Here is a 24234-nt window from a genome sequence, read left to right on the forward strand (position 1 = left end):
ATTCAAAAGATGCTGTTTATTCAATGCTGCGGTCATTAGAATTAATTATTCACCCGTTCAGATTGATGAAACAAAATCAATCCTTCCTGAGTTTGACGGTGCATCCAGTGCTTTACTGAAAGTGATTTCCAGCTCAGTGTTTCTAGGTCCAGGAGAGAAAGCATGGGCTGTTAGAAGAAGGGAGTGGTGCAAATGGGAAATTTCAGCAGTGGGATGATAAAGGCCCCAATTCATGAGACCTGGGAAGTGTTGGAGGCATGCCACCAAAACATGAGTGTCACTACGGGCAAGAAGCAAGTGACAATAAGAACTGGTTGGCCACAACTACTGGGCGGATGTGTGGCTGAGGGGAAGAAATGGTACCTAACTCTTTCCTGCCTGATTATAATGTGGCACAGCACTTCTGCTTCCTGGGACTCCATGTGGACCTGTTGGCCGCACTGCTAATTTGCAGCATGGTGGGGTTTTTTACCCTGGGAGATCCCAGTGGTGCAGAGGAGCATTGTGCAGCTGAGCAGCCATCTCACGTAGGGTAGGATGGGGATGAAAGCATAGAGAGAGTCCAAGTGGAGGGTAATGAAAATGGTTGTGGGGCTGGTGGCATGACTTGTGAGGGGAGGATGAGGGAACTGGGCTGATTTAGTCTGGAGAAGAGGAGACCGAGGGGGATTGAATAGCAGCCTCCACCTCCCTGCAGGGGGGCTGCAAAGAGGATAGAGCTGGACTGTTCTCAGTGGGGGCAGATGAACAAGGAGCAATGGGCTCAATCTGCAGCAAGGGAAGTTGAAGTTAGATATTAGGAAAAACTTTCTAACTAGGAGGGTGGTGAAGCACTGGAACAGGCTCCCCAGGGAGGTGGTGGAGTCTCCCTCCTTGGAGGTGTTTAAGTCCTGGCTAGACAAAGCCTTGGCTGGGTTGATGTAGTTGGGGCTGGTAATTCAACTCCAGTGTAAATTTGCCACATTGGGTGGGGTTACATTCAATTAAGGCAGTGCATTATCTGGCAAGGGCTATTTTCAGCTCGATTCTAATATAACACAGGCATACCTCGTTTTATTGCGCTTTGCTGTATTGCGCTTTGCAGATATTACGTTTTTTACAAATTGAAGGTTTGTGGCAACCCTGCGTCGAGCAAGTCTATCGGCGCCATTTTTCCATCGGCGCCATTTTAGCTAAGATAATTGATGAAGGTGGCTACACTAAACAACAGATTTTCAATGTAGACAAAACAGCCTTATATTGGAAGAAGATGCCATCTAGGACTTTCATAGCTAGAGATGAGAAGTCAGTGCCTGGCTTCAAAGCTTCAAAGGACAGGCTGACTCTCTTGTTAGGGGCTAATGCAGCTGGTGACTTTAAGTTGAAGCCAATGCTCATTTACCATTCTGAAAATCCTAGGGCCCTTAAGAATTATGCTAAATCTACTCTGCCTGTGCTCTATAAATGGAACAACAAAGCCTGGATGACAGCACATCTGTTTACAACATGGTTTACTGAATATTTTAAGCCCACTGTTGAGACCTACTGCTCAGAAAAAAAGATTCCTTTCAAAATATTACTGCTCATTGACAATGCACCTGGTCACCCAAGAGCTCTGATGGAGATGTACAACAAGATTAATGTTGTTTTCATGCCTGCTAACACAACATCCATTCTACAGCCCATGGATCAAGGCGTAATTTCGACTTTCAAGTCTTATTATTTAAGAAATACATTTTGTAGGGCTATAGCTGCCATAGATAGTGATTCCTCTGATGGATCTGGGCAAAATAAATTGAAAACCTTCTGGAAAGGATTCACCATTCTAGATGCCATTAAGAACATGCATGATTCATGGGAGGAGGTCAAAATATCAACATTAACAGGAGTTTGGAAGAAGCTGATTCCAACCCTCATGGATGACTTTGAGGGGTTCAAGACTTCAGTGGAGGAAGTAACTGCAGATGTGGTGGAAAGAGCAAGAGAACTAGAATTAGAAGTGGAGCCTGAAGATGTGACTGAATTGCTGCAATCTCATGATAAAACTTTAACGGATGAGGAGTTGCTTCTTATGGATGAGCAAAGAAAGTGGTTTCTTGAGATGGCATCTACTCCTGATGAAGATGCTGTGAACATTGTTGAAATGACAACAAAGGATTTAGAATATTACATAAACTCAGTTGATGAAGCAGCGGCAGGGTTTGAGAGGATTGACTCCAATTTTGAAAGAAGTTCTGTGGGTAAAATGCTATCAAACAGCATCACATGCTACAGAGAAATCTTTCATGAAAGGAAGAGTCAATCGATGTGGCAAACTTCATTGTTGTCTTATTTTAAGAAATTGCCACAGCCACCCCAACCTTCAGCAACCACCACCCTGATCAGTCAGCAGCCATCAACATCCACCAGCAAAAAGATTACAACTTGCTGAAGGCTCAGATGATGGTTAGCATTTTTTAGCAATAAAGTATTTTTTAATTAAGGTATGTACATTTTTTTTTAGACATAATGCTATTGCACACTTAATAGACTACAGTATAGTGTAAACATAACTTTTATATGCACTGGGAAACCAAAAAATTCGTGTGACTCGCTTTATTACAATATTCGCTTTATTGCGGTGGTCTGGAACCGAACCTGCAATATCTCCGAGGCATGCCTGTAAAAGTCTTAGTCTGTCTGTCCATAACTGTTTATTCACACTCTGATTGGTTGTCTCAGCAGCCAATCACAAAGCTGACTGAAACAACCAATCACAGTGCTCTGCAAAGACAGACACACAAAGCAGAGTGCTGCCATGGCTGCGGGGCTGGACCAGGGTGGGGGCCCTGCCTCCCCCCCCCGCCGGCCCTGCTCCTTGGAGGCAGTGGCGGTGTGGGGTGCTGGCAGTGCAGTGCTGGCCTCGCCCCCAGCCTTGCCTCCATATCCAAAGGGTGGCCAAACCCTCAGCCATCCCTCCAGCCCCCTGGGGCATGGGTCAATCTTCTAGTTGTGGGCAAAGGGAGAGTTAATGAGTAAGGTTGCTGAATACAGACCCACCTCACTCCTTTACTTCCATCAGTAAAGGGCCACATTCTGCTTTTATGCTTTCAGTGGGTAGAACCAGACTTCCTGAGCAAGCGGGACAAAGATTTGTAGAGCCCAGGACAAGGAGGTGGGATAATGGTCTCCCCAGTCAGGCCTTTTTCACAGTACAAGTAAAGAAGCAATATGCATTGAAGCTGCTGTTTTCCTTCCAGAACACAGCAGCTGGGGAAGGAGCCACTGCCTGCCTTCTCCTTGCACATTGCTCAGGGGTTGGAGGGGAGACTTGGGTGTAGTCCCCTCTTCTGGCTGAAGGTCTTCAAACTCGCATCTCCCACCTCCCAGAAGAGTGCAGTATACTCTTGTGGAGCAGGATGGGTTGAGGGAGCACATCCTTTCTGTGCTTTTAAAGCTGTTCTACATTGCATAAAATAATGAAAGATTTATTGGGACAGAGAGTTGGGAATGGGGGGATGGGAGAAGGAACAAAAGTGATCATGACTCTGCAGCTAAAAGGGTTTCCATTCAAAGCGCTGTTTATGCATTTTGTATGAAGCAGTTATTGGAGAAAGCCTTTGGGCAATAGTCAGAAACTCAGGCACAGTGCAGCTTTGACCTTGATGGGAGTTTTGGGGTGCTACACAGTGCAATCATTCTCTCTTCCTCTTCCTCCTCCTCTTTATAATCCCCATCACACTCACTTCATCACGGCTGTGTTTCCAATGATGCAGCGAACCGGTGGAAAACGAGGTTATCACAGGACCCTGAAAGCCTTGTGCCAGAAGAATGGCATGTACGTGTCCCGCACCTTTGCTCGTTTAGACATCAACAATGACCTCGCTCAACCCATCTATAAAAAAATCAACCCAATATTTGGAACCATCTTCAGGTGAGAGAGACCCTGCTCTGCCCTGATGGCAGAGAGACTGACTTGCCATTCAGGCTGTGCTCATTAGCCCTCAGCTTCCTGACTTACAGGGGTAGGTCAGTCCTGTGGGATCCCTGTCATCTCACCAAGCCCATTACAATGCTACAAGCATTATGACTGTACAGAATAGTTTCTACTCTGATTCACCTGTTTATGTTGGTTCTCCAGCATTTGTCAGGATTAAAAATGTGGGGGAGAAAGGGGCCAAAATTTTCCTTGGCTAAAGAGGGAAATTCAGGGAGGCCTAAGGGCAAAAATGGAGGCATATAGGCAGTGGAAGCAGGGGGAAGCTACCAAGGAGGAGTATACCTACTTGGCCCACACTTGCAGGGAGGCAGTTAGAAAGGCTAAAGCAACTACAGAGCTAAGGCTGGCAACACAAATTAAAGACAACAAAAAGGTTTTTTTTAGGTATGTAGGGAGTTAAAGGAAGGCACAGGGCAGAATAGGGCCCCTACTGAACAAAGAGGAGCATTTAGTGACAGACCGGGGGGACAAGGCTGAGATATTCAATGAATTTTTAGCCTCAGTGTTCCTGACCAGGGCTCAAGATAAGTCTCCTAATGGGTTCTTAGATGGGCATCAGAGGCACACCAGCTCTCCAACTTGTTGATGTTGACTTGGTGCAGAGTCACTTGGATGGACTGGATATGTTCAAGTCGACAGGTCTGGATGAGCTGCATCCAAGGGTACTGGAGGAATTGGCCGGTGTCATAGCACAACTGCTGGCACGGCTGTTTGAGCGCTCCTGGCGCTTGGGTCAGGTCCTGGAGGACTGGAAAAGGGCCAGTGTGGTCTCTGGTTTCAACAAGGGAGGTAGGAGGATCTGAGTAATTATAGGCCAGTCAGTCTCACCTCCTGTGGCAGGCCAGTAGGGGGCGCTCCTGCGTTGAGCCGCCCACCTCCCTGTGCCCGACCACCTTCCAGGCTCCGAATGCCTCCCTGGGGCGCCTTATGCTTGTCCGACCCCTCTCCCGGAGCACACTCGCTAGTCTGGGGGTAACGTCGCCCCCACCACCCCGAGAAGGGACTGTCTCGGCCCTGTGTCCTCAGGGAAACACAGGCCTAATAGTCCGACGGGTACTTGACCCGGTACAGGCACTTGGGGCACTTCCCCAAGTCAGGGGGCAAAAAGTAAAGTCTCCCTTAGTCCGCAGACCTAAGGGGTTTCTTAGGCATAATTTAGACCCACCGCTCAATAAGTCTCCCACACCGGTCACAAAGGAGAACTTTATTGATTACAAGGGGTAGGGGGAAACTAGGGTACAGGATTGAGCAATATCTTAGGAATCCTAAAGAGCAAACAGTGTGGCTGAGGCAGCCTTTTGATCACGCATCTGTGTTACTGCCAGCTAGATATCTAACCAGATTGAGTAGCTTACTCACAAGCTTCTTCCAGAGTTCTCCAGTTTCCCCTCGGGAGTCTGGGGGTGAGAGAGAGAGCTAGGTCCCGATGGTAAGGCTTCTCTGTCTCCCCTGCTTTGCTGCTGCTTCACCTCATGGCTGAAGAGACCGCCTCCTTCCCTGTCCTAACTTATATAGGCCCTATGACCTCATTCACCTGGGTCAGTGGAGGTCAGCCCCAGTTGGCTGTCAGCCAACCAGTTTGAAATGCATCACTGGTTACCGGGCAGATTCCAGCTCCCCAGGTAGAAACCCCTCACCCAGGTAACTCACCCAGGATACCAGTCATGTAGAGAGAGGGAGCAGGTTTTCCCCCTCCCTCAGGACTGCAGCCAGCTCAGGTTACCTAAAGAGGGAGGGTAAGAGTGTGTGTCTCCTGTGCTGGACCCATCCTAATCAAATGGTCACAGCACAGAGTTTGAATCACATTGTCACAGGGCAGAGATTTTGGGGAGAAACCTAGGTGGCTTCCTGCCACAGAGCCACCCACCTCTCTGTGCCCGACCACCTTCCAGACTCCGAGTGCCTCCCTAGGGGCGCCTCACGTCCGGCTGACCCCCTTCCTGGAGCACACTCGCTAGCCTGGGGGTACCATAAGCTGCCACCACCCCAAGAAGCGACTCTCTTGGCCCTGTGTCCTCGGGGAAACACAGGCCTAATAGTCCTACAGGTACTCGACCCAGTACAGGCACTTGGGACACTTCTCCAAGTTGGAGGCCAAAAAGGAACATCTTGCTTAGTCCGCAGACCTAAGGGGTCTCTTAGGCATAATTTAGACCCACCCCTCAAGAAGTCTCCCACACCGGTCACAAAGGAGGACTTTATTGATTACAGGGGTAGGGTGAAAGTAGGGTACAAGATTGAGCAATATCATAGAAATCCCATACAGCAAAACAGTCTGGCTGAGGTAGCCTTTTGATCATGCATCTGAGTTACTGCCAGCTAGATATCTAATCAAATCTCGAGTAGCTTACTCACAAGCATCATCCAGAGGCTCTTGGAGATCCCCTCTGGAAGCAGGCCATTCCTAGTTCGTGAGCTATGGGGGAGAGAGCCAGTTTCAGATGGTCAAGCTCCTCTCTAAGTCTGAGTCCCCCACATGGCTGCTGCCCCCTCCTCCTGGGCAGTCTTAACTTGTATAGCCCCTGTGACCTCATTCACCTGGTCCAGTGGAGGCCAGCTCCGGTTGGCTGTTGGCCAACCAATTTGAAATACATCACCAGTTGCCGGGCAGACTCTAGCCCACCAGGTAGATGCCCCTCACCCAGGTAGGTGTTACCAGTCACATAGGCAGAGGGAGCAGGTCCCCCCTCCCTCAGGAATGTCTCCATCTCAGGTTACCTAAAGAGCTAGGGTAAGGGTGTGTCTCCTTTGCTGGGCCCATCCTAATCACATTGTCACAGCACAGAGATTTTGGGGAGATACAAAGGTGGCTTCCTGCCACAGGTCTTACCCAGAGAGGGCATGGTCTGTGTGTAAGAGGATGGGGTAGGTTGACAAAACAGACTCATTGAGAAGTATAGGGAGATGACTAGCAAAATGGACGGGGTTTAGCAAAAAAGCAGGAGTTCCCAGCTTGCCTGTTGCCTACCCGCTCCCAGAGTGGAACAATATATAAGGATCACGAAGGGATTTGACAGCGAAGGTGGTTACAGCTCAACAACTTTCATTGCACCTTAGATGTCTGCACTGTGCACCCAACTGCATGTGTGTGGAGGATTTGGAGCATTGTGTTGCCTCTCTTTAATTTCTGTGTAACTAAGTCGCTTCAGGAGTGAGGAAATGGTGACCAGCCCAAAAGCCAGTGCCCACTTGGGTTTGCAATGGCTTCAGACATGAAAGGGAAACCTTTAAAACTGTGGCGCACATCCTGGGCCCTTCAAGGTGCCTTTCCTGCTGATGAGCTTTCCTCTCCACTTCCCTGTAGTTTCTAGTGGCTTACTTGAGCTGGCTGTTTGTGTGTTTCCAGAGAACACAGGTGGCAAGACCATCTCCTCTGCCCAAGCTAGATAAGGGCACAGACAAATTAAATTATCATTTTTGAGGGGAATGTCCCAGGTCTGCCAGTTGTCTCCTGCTCCCTGCTGCCCCAGGGCTGGGCCCTTCCCTTCTGCCTCCCCATCAGCTGTGCAAAGTCTGGTAGTGGGGGAGAAGCCAAATGTCCTTTTCATGATTGGTGTTTTATTATCCCAACAGGGACCTAACAGGCACCCGAGCCACACTGAAAGGTTGCTTTGAGACATTCAGGTGCATCGTGCAGAAGAAATTCAAGGAGGGTGAGAAGAAGATAATAAAGGCTAATAGCAGTCGGCTTGACTTCCTCGTGCAAGAAGTAAGTGCATGTTCAGAGGGAGAAGACCAGGCCAGTGGCCCAGTGGGGAGCACTTTCTACTGCCAGCTGCAGCCCAGGCTGTCTTGCTTCCCTCCTGGGCAGGGGCTGGAGAGACTGCAGGGCAGATCTAAGTAGGGAACAACAAGGGGAGGGGAATTTCAAGGAGAATGTGGTTAAAGTTATGAAGAATCTACCATGAAGGCTCCTGCTGTCTGTGATGAACACCTGGGATGACCTCAGACAGGAGGGGATGTGAAGAATTCTACCTGGTTCCCAGTACACACAGTATGTAGCAGTTATTACCGAGGAGAGGGAAACAAAATTGCAGACAATGAGGGTGTGAAGGGCCTCAGGAGGTCACATCTAGTCCAGCCCCCTGCTCAAAGCAGGACCAGCCCCAGCTAAATCATCCCAGCCAAGGCTTTGTCTAGCTGGTCTTCAAAACCTCCAAGGATGGAGAGTCCACAACCTCCCTGGATAACCTGTTCCAATGCTTCACCAGTCTTCTACTAGTGAGAAAGTTTTTCCTAATATCCAACCTCGACTTCCTCTGTTGCAATTTAAGCCCGTTGATCCTTGTCCTGCCATCGGTGCCCACTGAGAACAGTGCAGTTCTATCCCCTTTGCAGCCCCCCCTGCTGGGAGGTGAAGGCTGCTGTTAAATGCCCTCAATTTTCTCTTCTCCAGACCAAATAAGTCCAGTTCCCTCCACCTCTCCTCACAAGTCATGTCCCCCAGCCCCACAACCATTTTCACTGCTCTTTGCTAGACTCCCTCCAGTTTGTCCACATCCTTTCTGTAGTGGGTGCCCAAAAACTGGACACGAGACTCTAGATGTGGCCTCCCCAGTGGAGAATAGAGGGGAAGAATCACTTCCAGTGGGGTCATCCAGCCAGCCACGGACTGCCAAGCCCAAGACAAAGGGCCGGGGCCTTGGGGTGTTTGCATTCAGTTAAACTGCCTTTATGCTGCTGAGAGGTTCTCATATAGCAGGAGTGTTGCCAGCTGCCTTGCACTGCCTGAGCTTGAAGATAATCCGGCATCAAATCTCTGGCTATGGCAAAGAAACTAAGTCTGGCTGGAATAATAGTGGGGATTAAAAATGACGCAGGCCAAGGTTTAAGATAATGCACATCTTTTGCATCGAATCCATGCCACTATATTGCTGGAGCAGTGTCCTCAGGGCTGATCCCAAGTGAACTATCAGGGGTACAATTCAAATACCTGATACAAGTCAAAAGTAACTGGGACCTCAGGCTGGCTGAGGACATCATGCACTTGAGTCCAACAACCTCTTGCTTACCTAACAATGGTAAATACCCTTTAACAGATCTGGGGAACATAGCTCTGGACACTTGGGTCATGTGATGGACACCCCGGATTGGACAAGAAGGGGAACTGGGGGCAGAAGTGAAAAATCCATCAGCAATTCAAGGTTTTCTCCCCCAGTGAGAGATATCACACAGGAACCCAGGGCCATGAGGCCAAAGAGCCAGGAACTCAGAATTTGGTTAGGAGGACTTATGTATTGTGCAAACTTTAGACTGGGGAAAGGCTTGTGGAATGCATGGGTGGTTGCTGCTCACACATTTTTATCTGATCTGTGATGTTAAAACACCCTAATCCACCATTTTCCATCTTAACGGAGGGTGGAGCCAAGAAGCTCCTTGCCCTGTCTGCACGCCTCACTGGCTTTCCTCCTCCAAAGTCTTTACTGAAACCCGTTTGCCTTGACAGTGAGGTGGTAATGGCAAATACTGATAATTGATGTGAGAAATGGCACATATTTTACATTGATTTTTGCAGACAAATGTCATCCTGAATTCTCTTGATGAAGAAATCCTGAAAAGCAAGGCAGTAGTCTACCAGTCCCTTCCACTCTCCATCCAGAATGATCTCCAACCATATTATGAAGGTAGGAGTGAGCCACTCAGTTGTTCTGAAGTTTGCATTGTTAGGTTTGTCCTCTGACCCCTTGAGATGATTCTCCAGACTGATGGAACAACTTGTTTGAGTGTTTTGTTGCCTTCTGGAATCAGTAACATGAAACATCTAGGCTGCCTCTTGTATCTGTAGCATCAGTAAAGCAAGGGGGCAAATATATAAAAGGGCATCTTTGGTGTCCTAGGTGTGGTCAGGTTGGTCCAGGTTGCAGGGGAGAGATGGCAGCATCCCAAAGGCAACAGACAAAACCAGTCCCGTTACTGACTCCTTGTTCCATCTGCTTTGAGCTGGTTCCGACCCCCCGATACTTAAACTGGAGATTCCATGGAAACTGGGAAATAGATGCATGCTAGCCATTCTGGAGATGGGGGTGGTCTGTGGGTGTAATTAAGGATTCAGAATCATACAGACATCAGGCTGGAAGGGAAGTTGAGATGTCATTGGAGGCCCTATAGACATGGTTATTCATATTCTAATTAGAACACTTCACAGCACTCTGTTTAAGTAGAACACTCCTGCAACGCCTCACGATCATGTCTGTTAAGTCCTTGCACATTTCAACTGGCCATGGGGGTGCTTTAGCTAAGCCTCATCAAATAAGCTTTAGATAAAGCATCCCGCAGCCACTTGGAAATGCTGTGGGGCTTAATACACATGACAGTGAGCCGTTTTAATTAAAGTGGCTGTCCAAATACTGCTCTAATTCAAGTGGACCTTCTCCCCCCTGAGCACATGTATAGACAGCCATTTAGTCCAACCCCCTGCCTGTTGCCTGTCCATACCATCCCAGACAAATCCATTGTCCAACTTCTTAGCAAAACTACTCAGTCACCCTTGACACAGCACAAGACAACACACCCCGACTCTGCAAGGGGACAACAGCTGCTAATATCTTGCTGATAGATAGAAGAGATTGATGTCATATATCTTGACTTCAAAAAAGCTTTTAATCTGGTATCCCATGATCACCTCTTGGTCAAACTGGCCAGTTGTGGCCTTGGCTCCACCACGATCCGCTGGCTGGGAAATTGGCTCTGTGGTCGGACCCAGAGGTTTGTGATTGATGGCAGTCACTCATCGTGGTGCCCTGTGACCAGTGGGGTCCCTCAAGGCTCTGTCCTGGGACCCATCCTGTTCAACATCTTCATTAACGATGTGGACATTGGAGTCAGGAGTGGACTGGCCAAGTTCGCCGATGACACCAAACTTTGGGGCAAAGCATCCACGCCAGAAGATAGGGGGTGATCCAGGCTGACCTGGACAAGCTCAGCAAATGGGCAGATGAGAACCTGATGGTGTTTAACACCGAAAAATGCAAGGTTCTCCACCTTGGGAGGAAAAACGTGCAGCACCCTTATAGGCTCGGCAGTGCTACGTTGGTTAGCACTACGGAAGAAAGAGACTTGGGGGTCATCACTGACCACAAGATGAACATGAGCCTGCAATGCGATGCTGCGGCTAGTAAAGCGACCAAAATGCTGGCGTGCATCCATAGATGCTTGTCGAGCAAATCCCGGGACGTCATTCTCCCCTTGTACTCGGCCTTGGTGAGGCCGCAGCTGGAGTACTGCGTCCAGTTTTGGGCTCCACAATTCAAAAAGGATGTGGAGAAGCTTGAGAGAGTCCAGAGGAGAGCCACGCGCATGATCAGAGGTCAGGAAAACAGATCTTACGATGACAGGCTGAGAGCCACGGGACTCTTTAGCCTGGAAAAGCGCAGGCTCAGGGGGGATCTGATGGCCACCTACAAGTTTATCAGGGGTGACCACCAGGATCTGGGGGAACGTCTGTTCACCAGAGCGCCCCAAGGGATGACGAGGTCAAACGGTCACAAACTCCTGCAAGACCGTTTCAGGCTGGACATAAGGAAGAATTTCTTTAGTGTCCGAGCCCCCAAGGTCTGGAACAGTCTGCCAGCAGAGGTGGTTCAAGCACCTACATTGAACACCTTCAAGAGTAAATTGGATGCTTATCTTGCTGGTATCCTATGACCCCAGCTGACTTCCTGCCCTCTGGGCAGGGGGCTGGACTCAATGATCTCCCGAGGTCCCTTCCAGCCCTAATGTCTATGAAATCTATGAAATCTATGATGCAAGTTATTAAAATGTGTTTGTGTGATCCCAGAAAGAGGGCCATGTCCTCAATACAGAGGAAGGCAAAAGCCTTCTAATCTGATGAGGGAGTAAAATTCCTTCTTGACGCCAAATGTAACATTGATCTGACCCTGTGCGCAGGGCCAAGACACTCTAGCCAGGACCCTTCAGGGTTGGTGCCAGCAGGAGCATTGGCACAGCCCAGTCTCCAGACAGTGCCCAGTGCTTTTAAGGGAAGGTTTTTTTTTAAAAAAAAGCAGAGGTGTATATGATGACTTGATAAGGGTCAGCATGGGCCTGACTAGAAGTTAGGTAGCTGGATGTCAGTTTATGTTCTTTGTTGACATGTAGAGGCATTTTGGGAGGTTCTGTTGGATGGAATACAACAGGTAACTAGGAATTTATGCAAATAAGCCCACCAGCTGATTAGTAATTTGGTGAGCAAGGGCTAACAAGTGTAGTCCAAGCTCCAGCATCTATCATATGGATGCTCGGACTACTCTGTAAGGAAATCAGATACAATTAGATAACAAACTTCTCAAAACATGAATTTAAACTGAAATGAACAATTACGGTGTAACAGGGGGCCTGCTTGGGGTTGATCAAACCATGGCCCGCCCACCTGTTTCTGGTCCAACCACTCGCGTTCTCACCCACCACACCTTGATGTTAATTGGTTAATAGATGTTAATCAAGTGGGAGGCTGCCTATTTTCTGCCCCAATGCCAGGGGGCGCTATCTGTGGCTCCTTTCCTCCCCTACACCACAGCCCAAGCCTCGCAGATGGCATCACTATGTTCTCACTATCACCGGCCCCTACCATGGGCCCCAGAATCCTCCTGATTGAACCCCAACCTGTAATCCTCTCATCAGGCAGTCTCATCTGTCTTCCTATTGGACAGCATAGCTCCCTGACCCGCTTGGTATGGTCTCCCCACCAAGATCTTTGGCTCTCTAGCCCTGGCCCACCTCCAGGCCAGTTGGAACCTGAGGCCCTCAGCTCTTGGGCATTCCTCGCAGTGGGACCCCAGCCCTTCAACCCTTCTGGTCCTTGGCCTAGCATGGGCCAATCAGAGGAAGTTCAGGCAGGCATTGAGTCTTTGTCCCTTTCCTCTCTCTGAGGGTCCACTCTCTGGGTCCTCCAAAACAAGGGGTAACCTACCTGGTTGTGGGGGCTAGGGGTTAAGGCACCTTGACTTGCCTTTCACCAGGGTGGTACCTGGCCTGGCATTTCCTGGGGGCTCCCACACTACTGAGAACCCATCAGGCCACCCACTCCCAGCAGGGTGCAGTTTTAGGTCATACCCAGGATCAGGAGCCACCTGACCATCCCTTACATCTCCTCCCTTACCTCCAGATGACACCAGCAGCCCTCCATCCAGGCAATGTTGTTGCCTGGCCCCCAGCAGCAGAACTGTCTTGTTTATATGGGCAGCCCTGAATCTAAAATGGCCACCCTCATCAGGCACCTGGAGGCTGCCAGCTCCAGGCCCTTAAAGTGGCAGGCACACACAGTGCCCTGCCACAGATGGTTTATTAACTGTAACAACAACTGGAAAACTATGAAATCTATTACACAATTTGAACAACTTACTATACTAAACACAGTGCTCTAATTCCTATTATTTACACTATTATCTACTAAAGGTATAGTTTCATAGTTTCTAGGGTTGGAAGGGACCTGAGCAGATCATCTAGTCTGACCCCCTGCCATGGCAGGAAAGAGTACTGGGGTCAAACGACCCCAGCAAGATGTTCATCCAACCTCCTCTTAAAGACCCCCAGGGTAGGAGCCTGCACCACTTCTCTTGGAAGTTGGTTCCAGATCCTAGCCACCCTGGCCGCAAAATAACACTTCCTGATATCTAACCTAAACCTACCCTCTGCCAGCTTGTGACCGTTATTCCTGGTCACTCCTGGCAGTGCTCAGGGGACAGTGACTCCCCCAGTGCCTGATGATCCCCCCTGACTAGTTTATAACAGGCCACAAGATCCCCCTCAGCCTTCTCTTGTGGAGGCTGAACAGGTTCAGGTCCTGTAGCCTCTCCTCGTAGGGCCTGCCCTGTTGTCCCCTGATCATGTGAGTGGCCTCCTCTGGACCCTCTCCATGTTGTCCACATCCCTCCTGAAGTGCGGTGCCCAGAACTGGACGCAGTACTCCAGCTGCGGCCTGACCAGTGCTGCATAGAGGGGGAGGATCACCTCCTTGGACCTGCTCAAGATGCATCTGTGGATGCAAGACAAGGTGCGGTTGGCCTTCCTGACCGCGTCCCCACACTGCCGGCCCATGTTCATCTTGGAGTCAATGATGACCCCCAGATCCTTTTCCGCCTCCGTGCTGACAAGAGGGGATTTCCCTAACCTGGTATGGTGCCAGTTGTTCCTCCCCAGGTGCATCACCTTGCACTTGTCTGTGTTGAAACCCATCCTATTCTCGTCCACCCACCCTTGTAACCTGTCGACGTCTGATTGTAGCCTGTTGCATCCTTCCAGTGTGCCCACATCCCCCCACATCTTAGTGTCATCAGCAAATTTGAACAGGGTACTTTTTACCCCTCATCCAAACCACTGACGAAGATGTTGAACAGTGCGGGCCCGAGGACCAAGCCCTGGGGGACCCCACTGCCCAAGTCCTTCCAGGTTGAGAAGGACCCATCCACTACCACCCTCTGGGTGCAGCCTTCCAGCCAGTTGGTGACCCATTTGACTGTGGGTATGTATAAGACTCACAAACAGATAACAGTAAAAGGAAGGATGGGCTATATTTACCTTCGGAGACTGTGAACTAGTGCTACTGGGGAGAAGATAGGACAATTCCAGAAGTAAGCTCAAGCAGTCTCATAGTACAGTGTGTCAAAGATGTGGTCTTCTAGGATGCAGTAAGGTCAAACAAATTCCTAAAAGCATCAGATAACTTCAGGCATACAACAAGCTACCTTTCATTAGCCCTTGCTCACTGAATTTCCTGTGTATGTGCATGACGTTTGGAGCCCAGGGAGGGCGGTGTTCCCACACACCCTGGCAGGATGTGGGGTACTGTCAGTCATGAGTGAGGGGCAGCAGCAGGGCTGGGGGGGCTGTGGCTTGGGAGTGAGGGGCAGACAGAAAGATACATGCACACAGACAGACAGCTGCCCATTCCCCCTACCCTTTCCCCTCTACAGACTTACCAGCTTGGCACTCTTTACATGTGCCAGAAGAAAAAATCCCGAGATTTGATTTCTCTATCAGGAGATCATGAATCAGAGGTAATTTGACTTGGAAATTAGGAGTCTTGTGATTTTTTTTTATGAGAGTCAGCATTCCTGTAATTATCCATTGTCGCCAGGCCACAGAGTCACCAAAAGGTCAACACAGTCATAGGTCTACAGTTTTGGCCTGCTAGGAGGAGGGCCAGCGTCATTGAACTTTGGCAGGCTGGAAATAGGACGAGCCTTGTAATGAGGAGACTTCAGGTCAACTCCTGCTCGGCACTACATTGTTAGTGGGGAGCAGGTGCATTGCCCCGGGGCAGAGCAGAGCCCTCATGGTGAGGACTATGGCAAGGGTAGGCACAGGGAAATCACTGATTTTGAGGAATTGGAGATACCCACTTCTCCAGGGCAGCAGCATGGCTCCTTTCTCTGGGAGGCAGTACAGGGTTGCGGGAAGGTCCATCTGGCTCTCTCAGAATGGGTCCACCACTACAGTTGACTGCAGTTATTTTCCACCCTTGATCCCCAGTCCCACTCCAAATCCATCTCAGTCTCATGTAGTGTTGTGACTGTTTCTACCTTTGCAACAGAGGCTGGAAATGTAAAAGGGACAAATGCCTGTCAGACAATGCAGAATATCATCAAGAAGAGCATTGACAAGAAAGTGAACAATGGGATGTTTGAAGAGGCAGAGAAGAGGATGAATGACGAGTTTCAGAAGCTGAAGGTGAGCAGTGTTTCTTCCTTCTCCTCTGGGCCCCCATGTATGGGGTAGGTGGCACTTCCAAGAGTAGTACAGTATTCAGACAGAGCAGTTCCAAGTGCAACTCCGCTTTGTATACTCTGTGGTTTTCTGTACCCTTATGTGGCCAGGGCAGAATTGCAACAGTTCAAGTACCACAGTCTTCAGTCATGTGGCTGTATTCACTTCATTTTGTTGTGCAAGGTGAAGTAGGATTTCGCCCTTCATGCTTTGCCCTATTTTCCTTCCAAAAAATAGACAAGAGGTGAAATCCCCCTTATTACTATCTTCAGTGTGTCAGGTGTTTTTGCTGCCTATGTAAAGAATGTCTCATCTCCCTCCTCTCCCTAATGTGGTGGTCTGTCATGTCCCCTCCCCCAGCCCCCAACTGTAAGATCCACTCCTGTTTCTTTCTGTCTTCTCTACCTCTTTGTTTACTCTTCTTCTCTTTCTTGATTCCCCTCAGGGCTGTCTAAGTTCCCCTGGAAACAGTGGACTAAGGCTGTTTTATGCTGGTCAAGGATCTGACATGCCAAGTCCATCAGTGACTTGGATGAGGGCGTGGAAAGCACTCTGTCCAAATTTGCACATGATAACAAATTATGGGGTAAAGTTAACATACCATAGGGTAGAGAATGAATCCAGACGGATCTGGACAGATTGTAAAAGTGGGCAGAACAGAATAGGATGTAGTTCAATAAGGAGAAATGCAAGGTGTTGCACCTAGGAAGAAGGAATCATCAACACAGTTACAGGGTAGGTGATGCCCTACTCAGCAGCAGCAAGGGATTTTGGAGTTACTGTTGACACCAAGAGGAACATCAGTCATCACTGTGATGAAGTGATCGTAAAACTAACCACACTTTATCATGCATTAGCAGGTGCATGACAAACCAGTCCAGGGAGGTGTTACTTCCTCTTTATGCAGCATTAGTCAGACCACAGCTGGAGTACTGTGTCCAGTTTTGGGTGCTGCACTTCAAGAGGGATGTAGACAACCTCGAGAGGTCCAGAGGAGGCCACTCATGATTAGAGGCCTGCAGGCAAAACCCTACAAGGAGAGGTTGAGGTCCCTGGATCTCTTCAGCCTCCACAAGAGAAGGCCGAGAGGTGATCTTGTGGCTACCTACAAATTCATCGGGGGGAACAGCAAGGAATAGGAGATACTTTGTTTACCAGGTCACCCCTTGGAGAAACTAGGAGCGATGGCCACAAACTGACAGAGAGCAGATTGGGGTTAGACATTAGAAGGAACTTCTTTATGGTAAGGGTTACTAGAATCTGAAATGGACTTTTGAGGGAGGTGGTGCTTTCCCCTACCTTGGGGGTCTTCAAAAGGAGACCCCAGCACTCTTTCTAGCCCAGGGCAGGGGGTCAGACTGGATGACCTACTGAGGCCCCTTACGACCCTAACATCTATGAATCTATGAAACTTAGGCTAAATCTGACAAAATAAAATGCATTCAGGATAATTGAGATCAGTAACTAAAGCTCCCATCCCTCTCTCCTAAGGTCCAAGACAAGGGTTTTTTGGTTTTCCATTAAGCTTCTTAAATAAGTAAAATGATAAATGCTGCTATTGTTGCTGCCAAGACACTCTGCCCCCTTGGCAGACAGCAGGCTTAAAAATAATTATTTGGACAGAAAGATGTATGGGCTCTTGTACATGTTACACATTGTCTAGGTACACATCATGAAGTGGGGGCAAGAATTGCCATTTTGCTAGCCTAGTTGCATCTGAAAATTCATGGTGATCTGTTTTTATCATGGCAGATTTTGAATTATTGTGGTAAATTAAACCACCTCCAACATGGGGAATAAACAGAAGGAACTTGTCCTCCTGTTTAACACAAATCATTATGATGTCATAGGGATAACAGAAACCTGGTGGGACTCCACCCATGAAGCTACACGTCCCTGCAAGCCAATATTGGTACCCAGGGTGGACAACTGGAGACCCTCTGGGTTAAAATCCATGGGGAACATGGCACAGGGGACATGATGGTGGGAGTCTACTACAGACCTCCCACCCAAAGTCAAGAGCTAGACCAGGATTTTACGAGGGAATTGGCTGAGGCCACATGCTCCCTGTCCATGGTTGTCATGGGAGAATTCAACTACCCGGACATCTCATGGGAAGAGCACTCAGCTAAATCTGAGCGGTCGCAAAGCTTCTTCTCATGTATGGATGACCTCTATCCACACATGAGAAGTCTATGGGCCAATGAGAAGGCAAAGCGCTGCTCAACCTGGTACTGGCAACCCGGTACGACCTATCAGCGACCTAATGATCAAAGGGAAACTGGGTGATAGTGACCACGAGCTAATCACTATCACCATCTGCCATAAAGCTGGCAAGTCAGTCAGCAATACAGAAGTCCTTGACTTCAGGAAAGCCAACTTTGACAAGCTCAGGAGGCTTGTCGGTGAGGCCCTAAGGGACCATGACCCCAAGGGAAGGGGAGTTCAGGAAGAGTAGTTGCTCCTCAAGGGACCAATCCTTGATGTAAAAGCAATGTCTGTCCTGTCTCAAAGTAAAGGCTGCAAAAGGGCACAGCAGCCCCCTTGGCTCAGCAAGGAACTAGTGGAACTCCTGCATCTAAAAAGAAAGACCTACAAAGGATGGAGGATGGACTCCACCTCCAAGGAGGAATACTCTACACTGGTCTGGACCTGCAGGGAGCGAACCAGGAAAGCCAAGGCTGCGACTGAACTCCAACTAGCTACAAGTATCAAGGACAATGAAAAGTCCTTTTTCAGATATGTGGGGAGCTGGTGGAAAAGCAAGGGAAACATTGGACCCCTGCTAAACCAGATGGGGCAACTGACAACCGACACCCAGGAAAAAGCCAACCTATTACATGGGTAATATGCGTCGGTCTTTCACCAGTCCTATGGGACACCTCTGCCCATTATGGGACAGGGAGGCCAAGGTGAGGGAGATTCCTTGCCCTCCATCAATGCCCACCTTGCGAAGGAACAGCTTGGGAGTCTGGACACCTTCAAGTCAGCTGGCTCTGATAGTCTACACCCCAGGGTACTCAAGGAGCTGGCTAGCATCATAGCCCAGCCCCTGGCACAGATCTTCAAAAACTCCTGGTGCTCTGGTGTAGTGCCCAAAGATTGGAAGAAGGCCAATGTGGTGCCGATCTTCAAGAAAGGGAGGAGAGTGGATCCGGCTAACTATAGGACCATCAGCCTGACTTCTATCCTGGGGAAGATCTTAGAAAAGTTTATTAAAGAGGCCATTCTTAATGGCCTGGCCAATGGCAGCATCCTGAGGGATACTCAGCACGGGTTTGTTGCAGATAAGTCTTGGTTGACCAATCTCATTTCCTTTTAAGACCAGATGACCTATCACCTGGACAAGGGAGAAGAGATTGATGTCATATATCTTGACTTCAAAAAAGCCTTTGATTTGGTATCTCATGATCACCTCTTGGCAAAATTCACCAATTGCAGCCTTGGGCCCATCATGATCCACTGGCTGGGAAATTGGCCAGAGGTTGGTGGTTGATGGAAGTCAATTGTCTTGGTGCCCTGTGACCAGTGGGGTCCCCCAAGGCTCTGTCCTTGGACCTGTATTGTTCAACATCTTCATCAATGATGTGGACATTGGAGTCAGAAGCAGACTGGCCAAGTTCACCGATGATACCAAACTCTGGGGTAAAGCATCCATACCTGAGGACAGGAGGTTGGTCTGGGCTTACCTTGACAAGCTCTGGAAATGGGTAGATGAGAACCTGATGGTGTTTAACACTGAAAAATGCAAGGTTCTCCACCTTGGGAGGAAAAATGCAGCTTCCCTATACGCTCAGCAGTGCTACACTGGCTAGCACTATGAATGAATGGGACTTGGGGGTCATCATTGACCACAGGATGAATATGAGCCTTCAATTTGATGCTGTGACTAGTAAAGGGAGCAAAACACTGGCTTGCATCCATAGATGCTTCTCGAGCAAATCCCGGGATGTCATTCTCCCCTTGTACTGGGCCTTGGTGAGGCCGCAGCTGGAGTAGTGCGTCCAGTTTTGGGCTCCACAATTCAAAAAGGATGTGGAGAAGCTTGGGAGAGTCCAGAGGAGAGCCATGTGCATGATCAGGTGTCAGGAAAACAGACCTTACTAGGACAGGCTGAGAGCCGTGGGGCAATTCAGCCTGGAAAAGCGCAGGCTCAGGGGTGATCTGGTGGCCACCTATAAGTTTATCAGGGGTGACTACCAGGATCTGGTGGAACGTCTCTTCACCAGAGCACCCCAAGGGATGACGAGGTCAAACGGTCACAAACTCCTGCAAGACTGTTTCAGGCTGGACATAAGAAAGAATTTCTTTACTGTCCAAGTCCCCAAGGTCTGGAATAGCCTGCAATTGGAGGAGGTTCAAGCACCTACTTTGAACACCTTCAAGAGAAATTTGGATGTTTTCCTTGCTGTGAACCTATGACCCCAGCTGACTTCCTGCCTCTGGGGAGGGGGACTGGACTTGATGATCTTCCGAGGTCCCTTCCTGCCCGAATGTCTATGAAATCTATGAAATCTATTAAATATTTTATTTTTAGCATAGCAAATCATGCCAACAGGATTATTTTTATCATGCTAGTTTTGAAATATGCATTCCTAGACACAGGCAAAAACAGAATTTTTCCTGTTCTGCCATGATTTGTCCACCAGGTGCTGCTTAGGTTCACTCAGAAATCTGTGTGATTTCTGTTGCAATGTGTCCACTACACACCAGGTGGAATGGTGTGCAAATTTTTACAGATCAGGCAGTTCAAGATTCAGATTAATTAAAAATACTTTTTTTTGGACTGAACCACCACAGTTCCAGCAGGAGAAAGGTCCCCCCCCCCATCTCCCCACTCTTTGCTCACAGCTTACCACTTCAGCACATGGTTGGTACAAGCCCATACCACTGGGGCACTGGCAGAACTTTGTGGCATGTCCAGAAATCCACCAAGGACACAGCAGAAGACAAGACCCTCAACCCCCCACCACAGGTTCAGGGCACTATTGGGGCAAGCAAAAGCACATGTCACTGGGGCACTGGTGAGACTTTGGGGGGTCCCAGTAGGAGACAAGACCCTCCCTCAACCCCGCTTATAGGCACGTGTTAATGTAGGGTATCCTGCCCTGCCTTTATCCTGGTTTTCTTTGATAAAAGATTGCAAGTTCTCTGATAACCCCCCCAATTCATGATTAAAATTAAAGCCCCCCCACAGCCCTCCTGGCCCTGATGGTACCCCTCACTCCCCCCCACAGCCTCCCCAGACCTGCTGGTGCCCCTCACTTCCCCCACAATAGCTCTTCAGGCACACACACATACAGGCACACACACCCCAACAGGGTACCACACACACCACAGCCACCACTCCACTACTGCCGCCACACCCCATGCTGCCTTCTCATGGCTGGCCACATGACTCTGTGGGCACAGCTCCACAGCCGCATCACTCTGCAGGTAAGCAGTGCAGGGCATGACAATTGTGGGTGGAGTGATGGCAGCTACTCCAGGCCCGCTCCAGTTTCATGTGCTGCAAGCTGGGTGGCTTCAAGGAGATAGGGAGTGCCCAGCTGCATGTGGACCACAAGTGGCGCTATCAGCTCTTCAGGGAAACCGCACGTGGAGGCGCTGAGCCTGGTTGCACTGATAGCGCTGCTCATGGTCCACATGCATGTGGCTGGGCACCCCAGGACTTTCCCCAATACCTCCCTGCTCCCTCAGCCCCCAGCCCCCAGCCAGCTCTCTGCAGCCACCTTCCTCCCCAGCCAGGTGAACCCCCAGCCCTCTGCAAGCCCCACTTACCTCCTTACAAGCTCCAGAAGGACAGTGAGCCTGAGCTGACCCTTGGGACTGACTAAATACCTTGGACCCCACCCTTCCCCCTCTCCGTCTCCTCCCCCCCCCTCCCCCTCTGGATAGGGCTGGGGGTTTCTCACCCTTTTTGAAATCATCTGCAGACTGAAACTCAGCCTACCTGCAGAGGTCTTTGCAAAACTGAGGAATCCATGGTTTTCTGTGCTAAAAGGTAAAAGCTGTGTTTTCTCTGATAAAAATGGGACATCTGCAGTTTTCTCTGTTTTTCTGTGGGAAACAGAAAACCCAGAACTCTGGTGATCAGTGACCATTCATTAAAGTCCTCTGAGGTGATAAATGCTCTGAGCCAAAGGTACAACCCTCAATAACACACATAGTTCTCCCCAAATCCCTGCACCTATCTCCTTGAAACTTGGCAGACTTTGTGGCCTCAGTAAGAGCCACCACCCCTGCAGTTTTGACCCCCCTGTGGTGTAACACACAGCTGTGACATGAGTTTGGCTTTCATGAATTTGGGGTACAGTTTCTCCCAAACTCCTGCACTGATCTTCTTGAAAACTTGGCAAGTTTCGTGCACTCAGCAGATGCTACCATCCTTGCAAATTTCATCCAAATCAGACAAAAAACAATAACATTATAGATATTTCATTGATTCCCCATTATATCCTATGGCCAGATCTCTGGGGTGGCTCCAGAGCTTTGGAGTCATTTTGGCCGGATCGAGGTGGAAACCCAGTCTGGAGCTCCAGATCAGATCACAGCCATCTGAAGTGGCCAGATCCAAACCTGGATCAGATCGCTGCTGACTTGCACAGGCCTAATGATCAGTGGCTAGAGACATTAAGAATAAGTAGGGACGCCTTCTTCCACATAAGTTGGCAGGCCTGGATGAGCTTCATCCAAGGGTACTGAAGGCACTAGCTGATGTCATTGCACAGCCACTGGCAAGAATATTTGAGCACTCGTAGCGCATGGGCCAGGTGCCGGAGGACTGGAAAAGGGCCAGCGTGGTCCCTATTTTCAAGAAGGGGAGGAAGGAGGATCCAAGCAACTACAGGTCAGTCAGTCTCAGTCAGCTGAGGGGAAACCAGCATGGGTTCTTAGCAGGTAAATCCTTCCTGACTAATCTAGTCTCTTTTTATGACCAGGTTACAAAACACCTGGATGCAGGAGTAGGGGTAGATATTGTTTTTTTAGACTTCAGGAAGGCCTTCAATATGGTATCCCAGCCCATACTGATGAACAAATTAAGAGGCGGTGACTTGGATGATTACACAGTCTGGTGGGGGGCAAATTGGCTAGAGGGTTGTACCCAGAGAGTGGTGGTGGATGGGTCAGTGTCGACCTGGAAGGATGTGAGCAGTGGGGTCCCGCAGAGCGTGGTCCTTGGACTGATACTCTTCAATGTCTTCATCAGTGACTTGGACGAGGGAGTGAAGTGTGTTCTGTCTAAGTTTGTGGATGATACAAAACTGTGGGGAGAAGTGGACACACTGGAAGGCAGGGAACAACTACAGGCAGACTTGGACAGGTTGGACAAATGGGCAGAAAACAATAGAATGTGATTTAACAGGGAGAAATGCAAAGTGCTGCACCTGGGGAGGAAAAATATGCAGCACACCTACTGCCTAGGAAATGACCTGCTTGGTAGCACAGAAGCAGAGTCCTGGTGGACTCCAAGATGGACATGAGTCATCAGTGTGACAAAAGCTAACGGCACAATTGATCGTGCATCAGCAGATGCATGACAAACAGAACCAAGGAGGTGATACTTCCCCTCTGTCGGGCGCTGGTCAGACCTCAGTTGGAGTACTGCGTCCAGTTTTGGGCCCCGCATTTCAAGAGGGATGTGGAAAACCTGGAGAGGGTCCAGAGGAGGCCACTTGTATGGTTAAGGGCTTGCAGGCTAAGCCCTACGAGGAGAGACTAGGGCACCTGGACCTCTTCAGCCTCTGCAAGAGAAGGTTGAGAGGCTGCCTACAAATTCATCATGGGGGTGCAGAAGGGAATGGGTGAGACTCTACTCACCAAGGTGCCCCTGGGGGTCACAAGAAATAATGGCCATAAGCTAGCAGAGATCAGATTTAGACCCAAACAGGGAGGAGTGTATAAGAAAGCACCTGAAAAAATAAACCAATCACCTAAACTGCCCCCTGCTGTAATTTAGTACTAGGGGGTCAGGAGGGTAAAATTGTTATGAGGTGCCCCCTAGCGTCTTTTACTAGTAATAGCACATTAACTCATTATGAGTCATTTGTTGCAGTACTTGTGAGAGTGAAATAAACCTAGGGAAAATCTTTAGCTAGAAAAACCAGATAATGTGTATAAATGTCCTATTATGGTAGATGCTTCCACACAGCCTGGAGGTAGGGACTTGGCTCCTAGTAAGGTCAACACCTATCTAGCTCATTAGTAAGACAGTATAGGTATTGTGGCGGGCCAGTAGGGGGCGCTCCTGCATTGAGCCACCCACCTCCCTGCGCCCGACCACCTGCCAGATTCCGAATGCCTCCCTAGGGGTGCCTTATGCTTGGCTGACCCCTCTCCCGGAGCACACTCGCTAGTCTGGGGGTAACGTCACCGCCACCACCCCGAGAAGGGACTGTCTCAGTCCTGTGTCCTCGGGGAAACACAGGCCTAATAGTCCGACAGATACTCGACCCAGTACAGGCACTTGGGGCACTTCCCCAAGTCAGGGGGCAAAAAGTAAAGTCTCCCTTAGTCCACAGACCTAAGGGGTCTCTTAGGCATAATTTAGACCCACCCTTCAATAAGTCTCC

At 49.3% G+C, this 24234-nt stretch overlaps 1 protein-coding gene across 2 annotated transcripts in view; it reads left to right on the forward strand.

Annotated features, from left to right (window-relative positions):
- LOC149875736 (nuclear GTPase SLIP-GC-like) overlaps positions 1 to 24234 on the forward strand; it is a 67119-nt gene that overhangs the window by 40388 nt on the left and 2497 nt on the right. For both annotated transcript variants that reach the window (XM_090031135.1, XM_090031136.1), the window contains 4 exons: positions 3735 to 3892; positions 7532 to 7667; positions 9474 to 9582; positions 15489 to 15625. In XM_090031135.1, coding sequence (XP_089887261.1) covers positions 3735 to 3892; positions 7532 to 7667; positions 9474 to 9582; positions 15489 to 15625 — 540 coding nt within the window. The remainder of the gene's footprint in view (positions 1 to 3734; positions 3893 to 7531; positions 7668 to 9473; positions 9583 to 15488; positions 15626 to 24234) is intronic.

Source organism: Crocodylus siamensis, chromosome 1 (genome assembly GCF_052110815.1).
Source record: "Crocodylus siamensis isolate JL-2025a chromosome 1, ASM5211081v1, whole genome shotgun sequence".
Lineage (NCBI taxonomy): Eukaryota > Metazoa > Chordata > Crocodylia > Crocodylidae > Crocodylus > Crocodylus siamensis.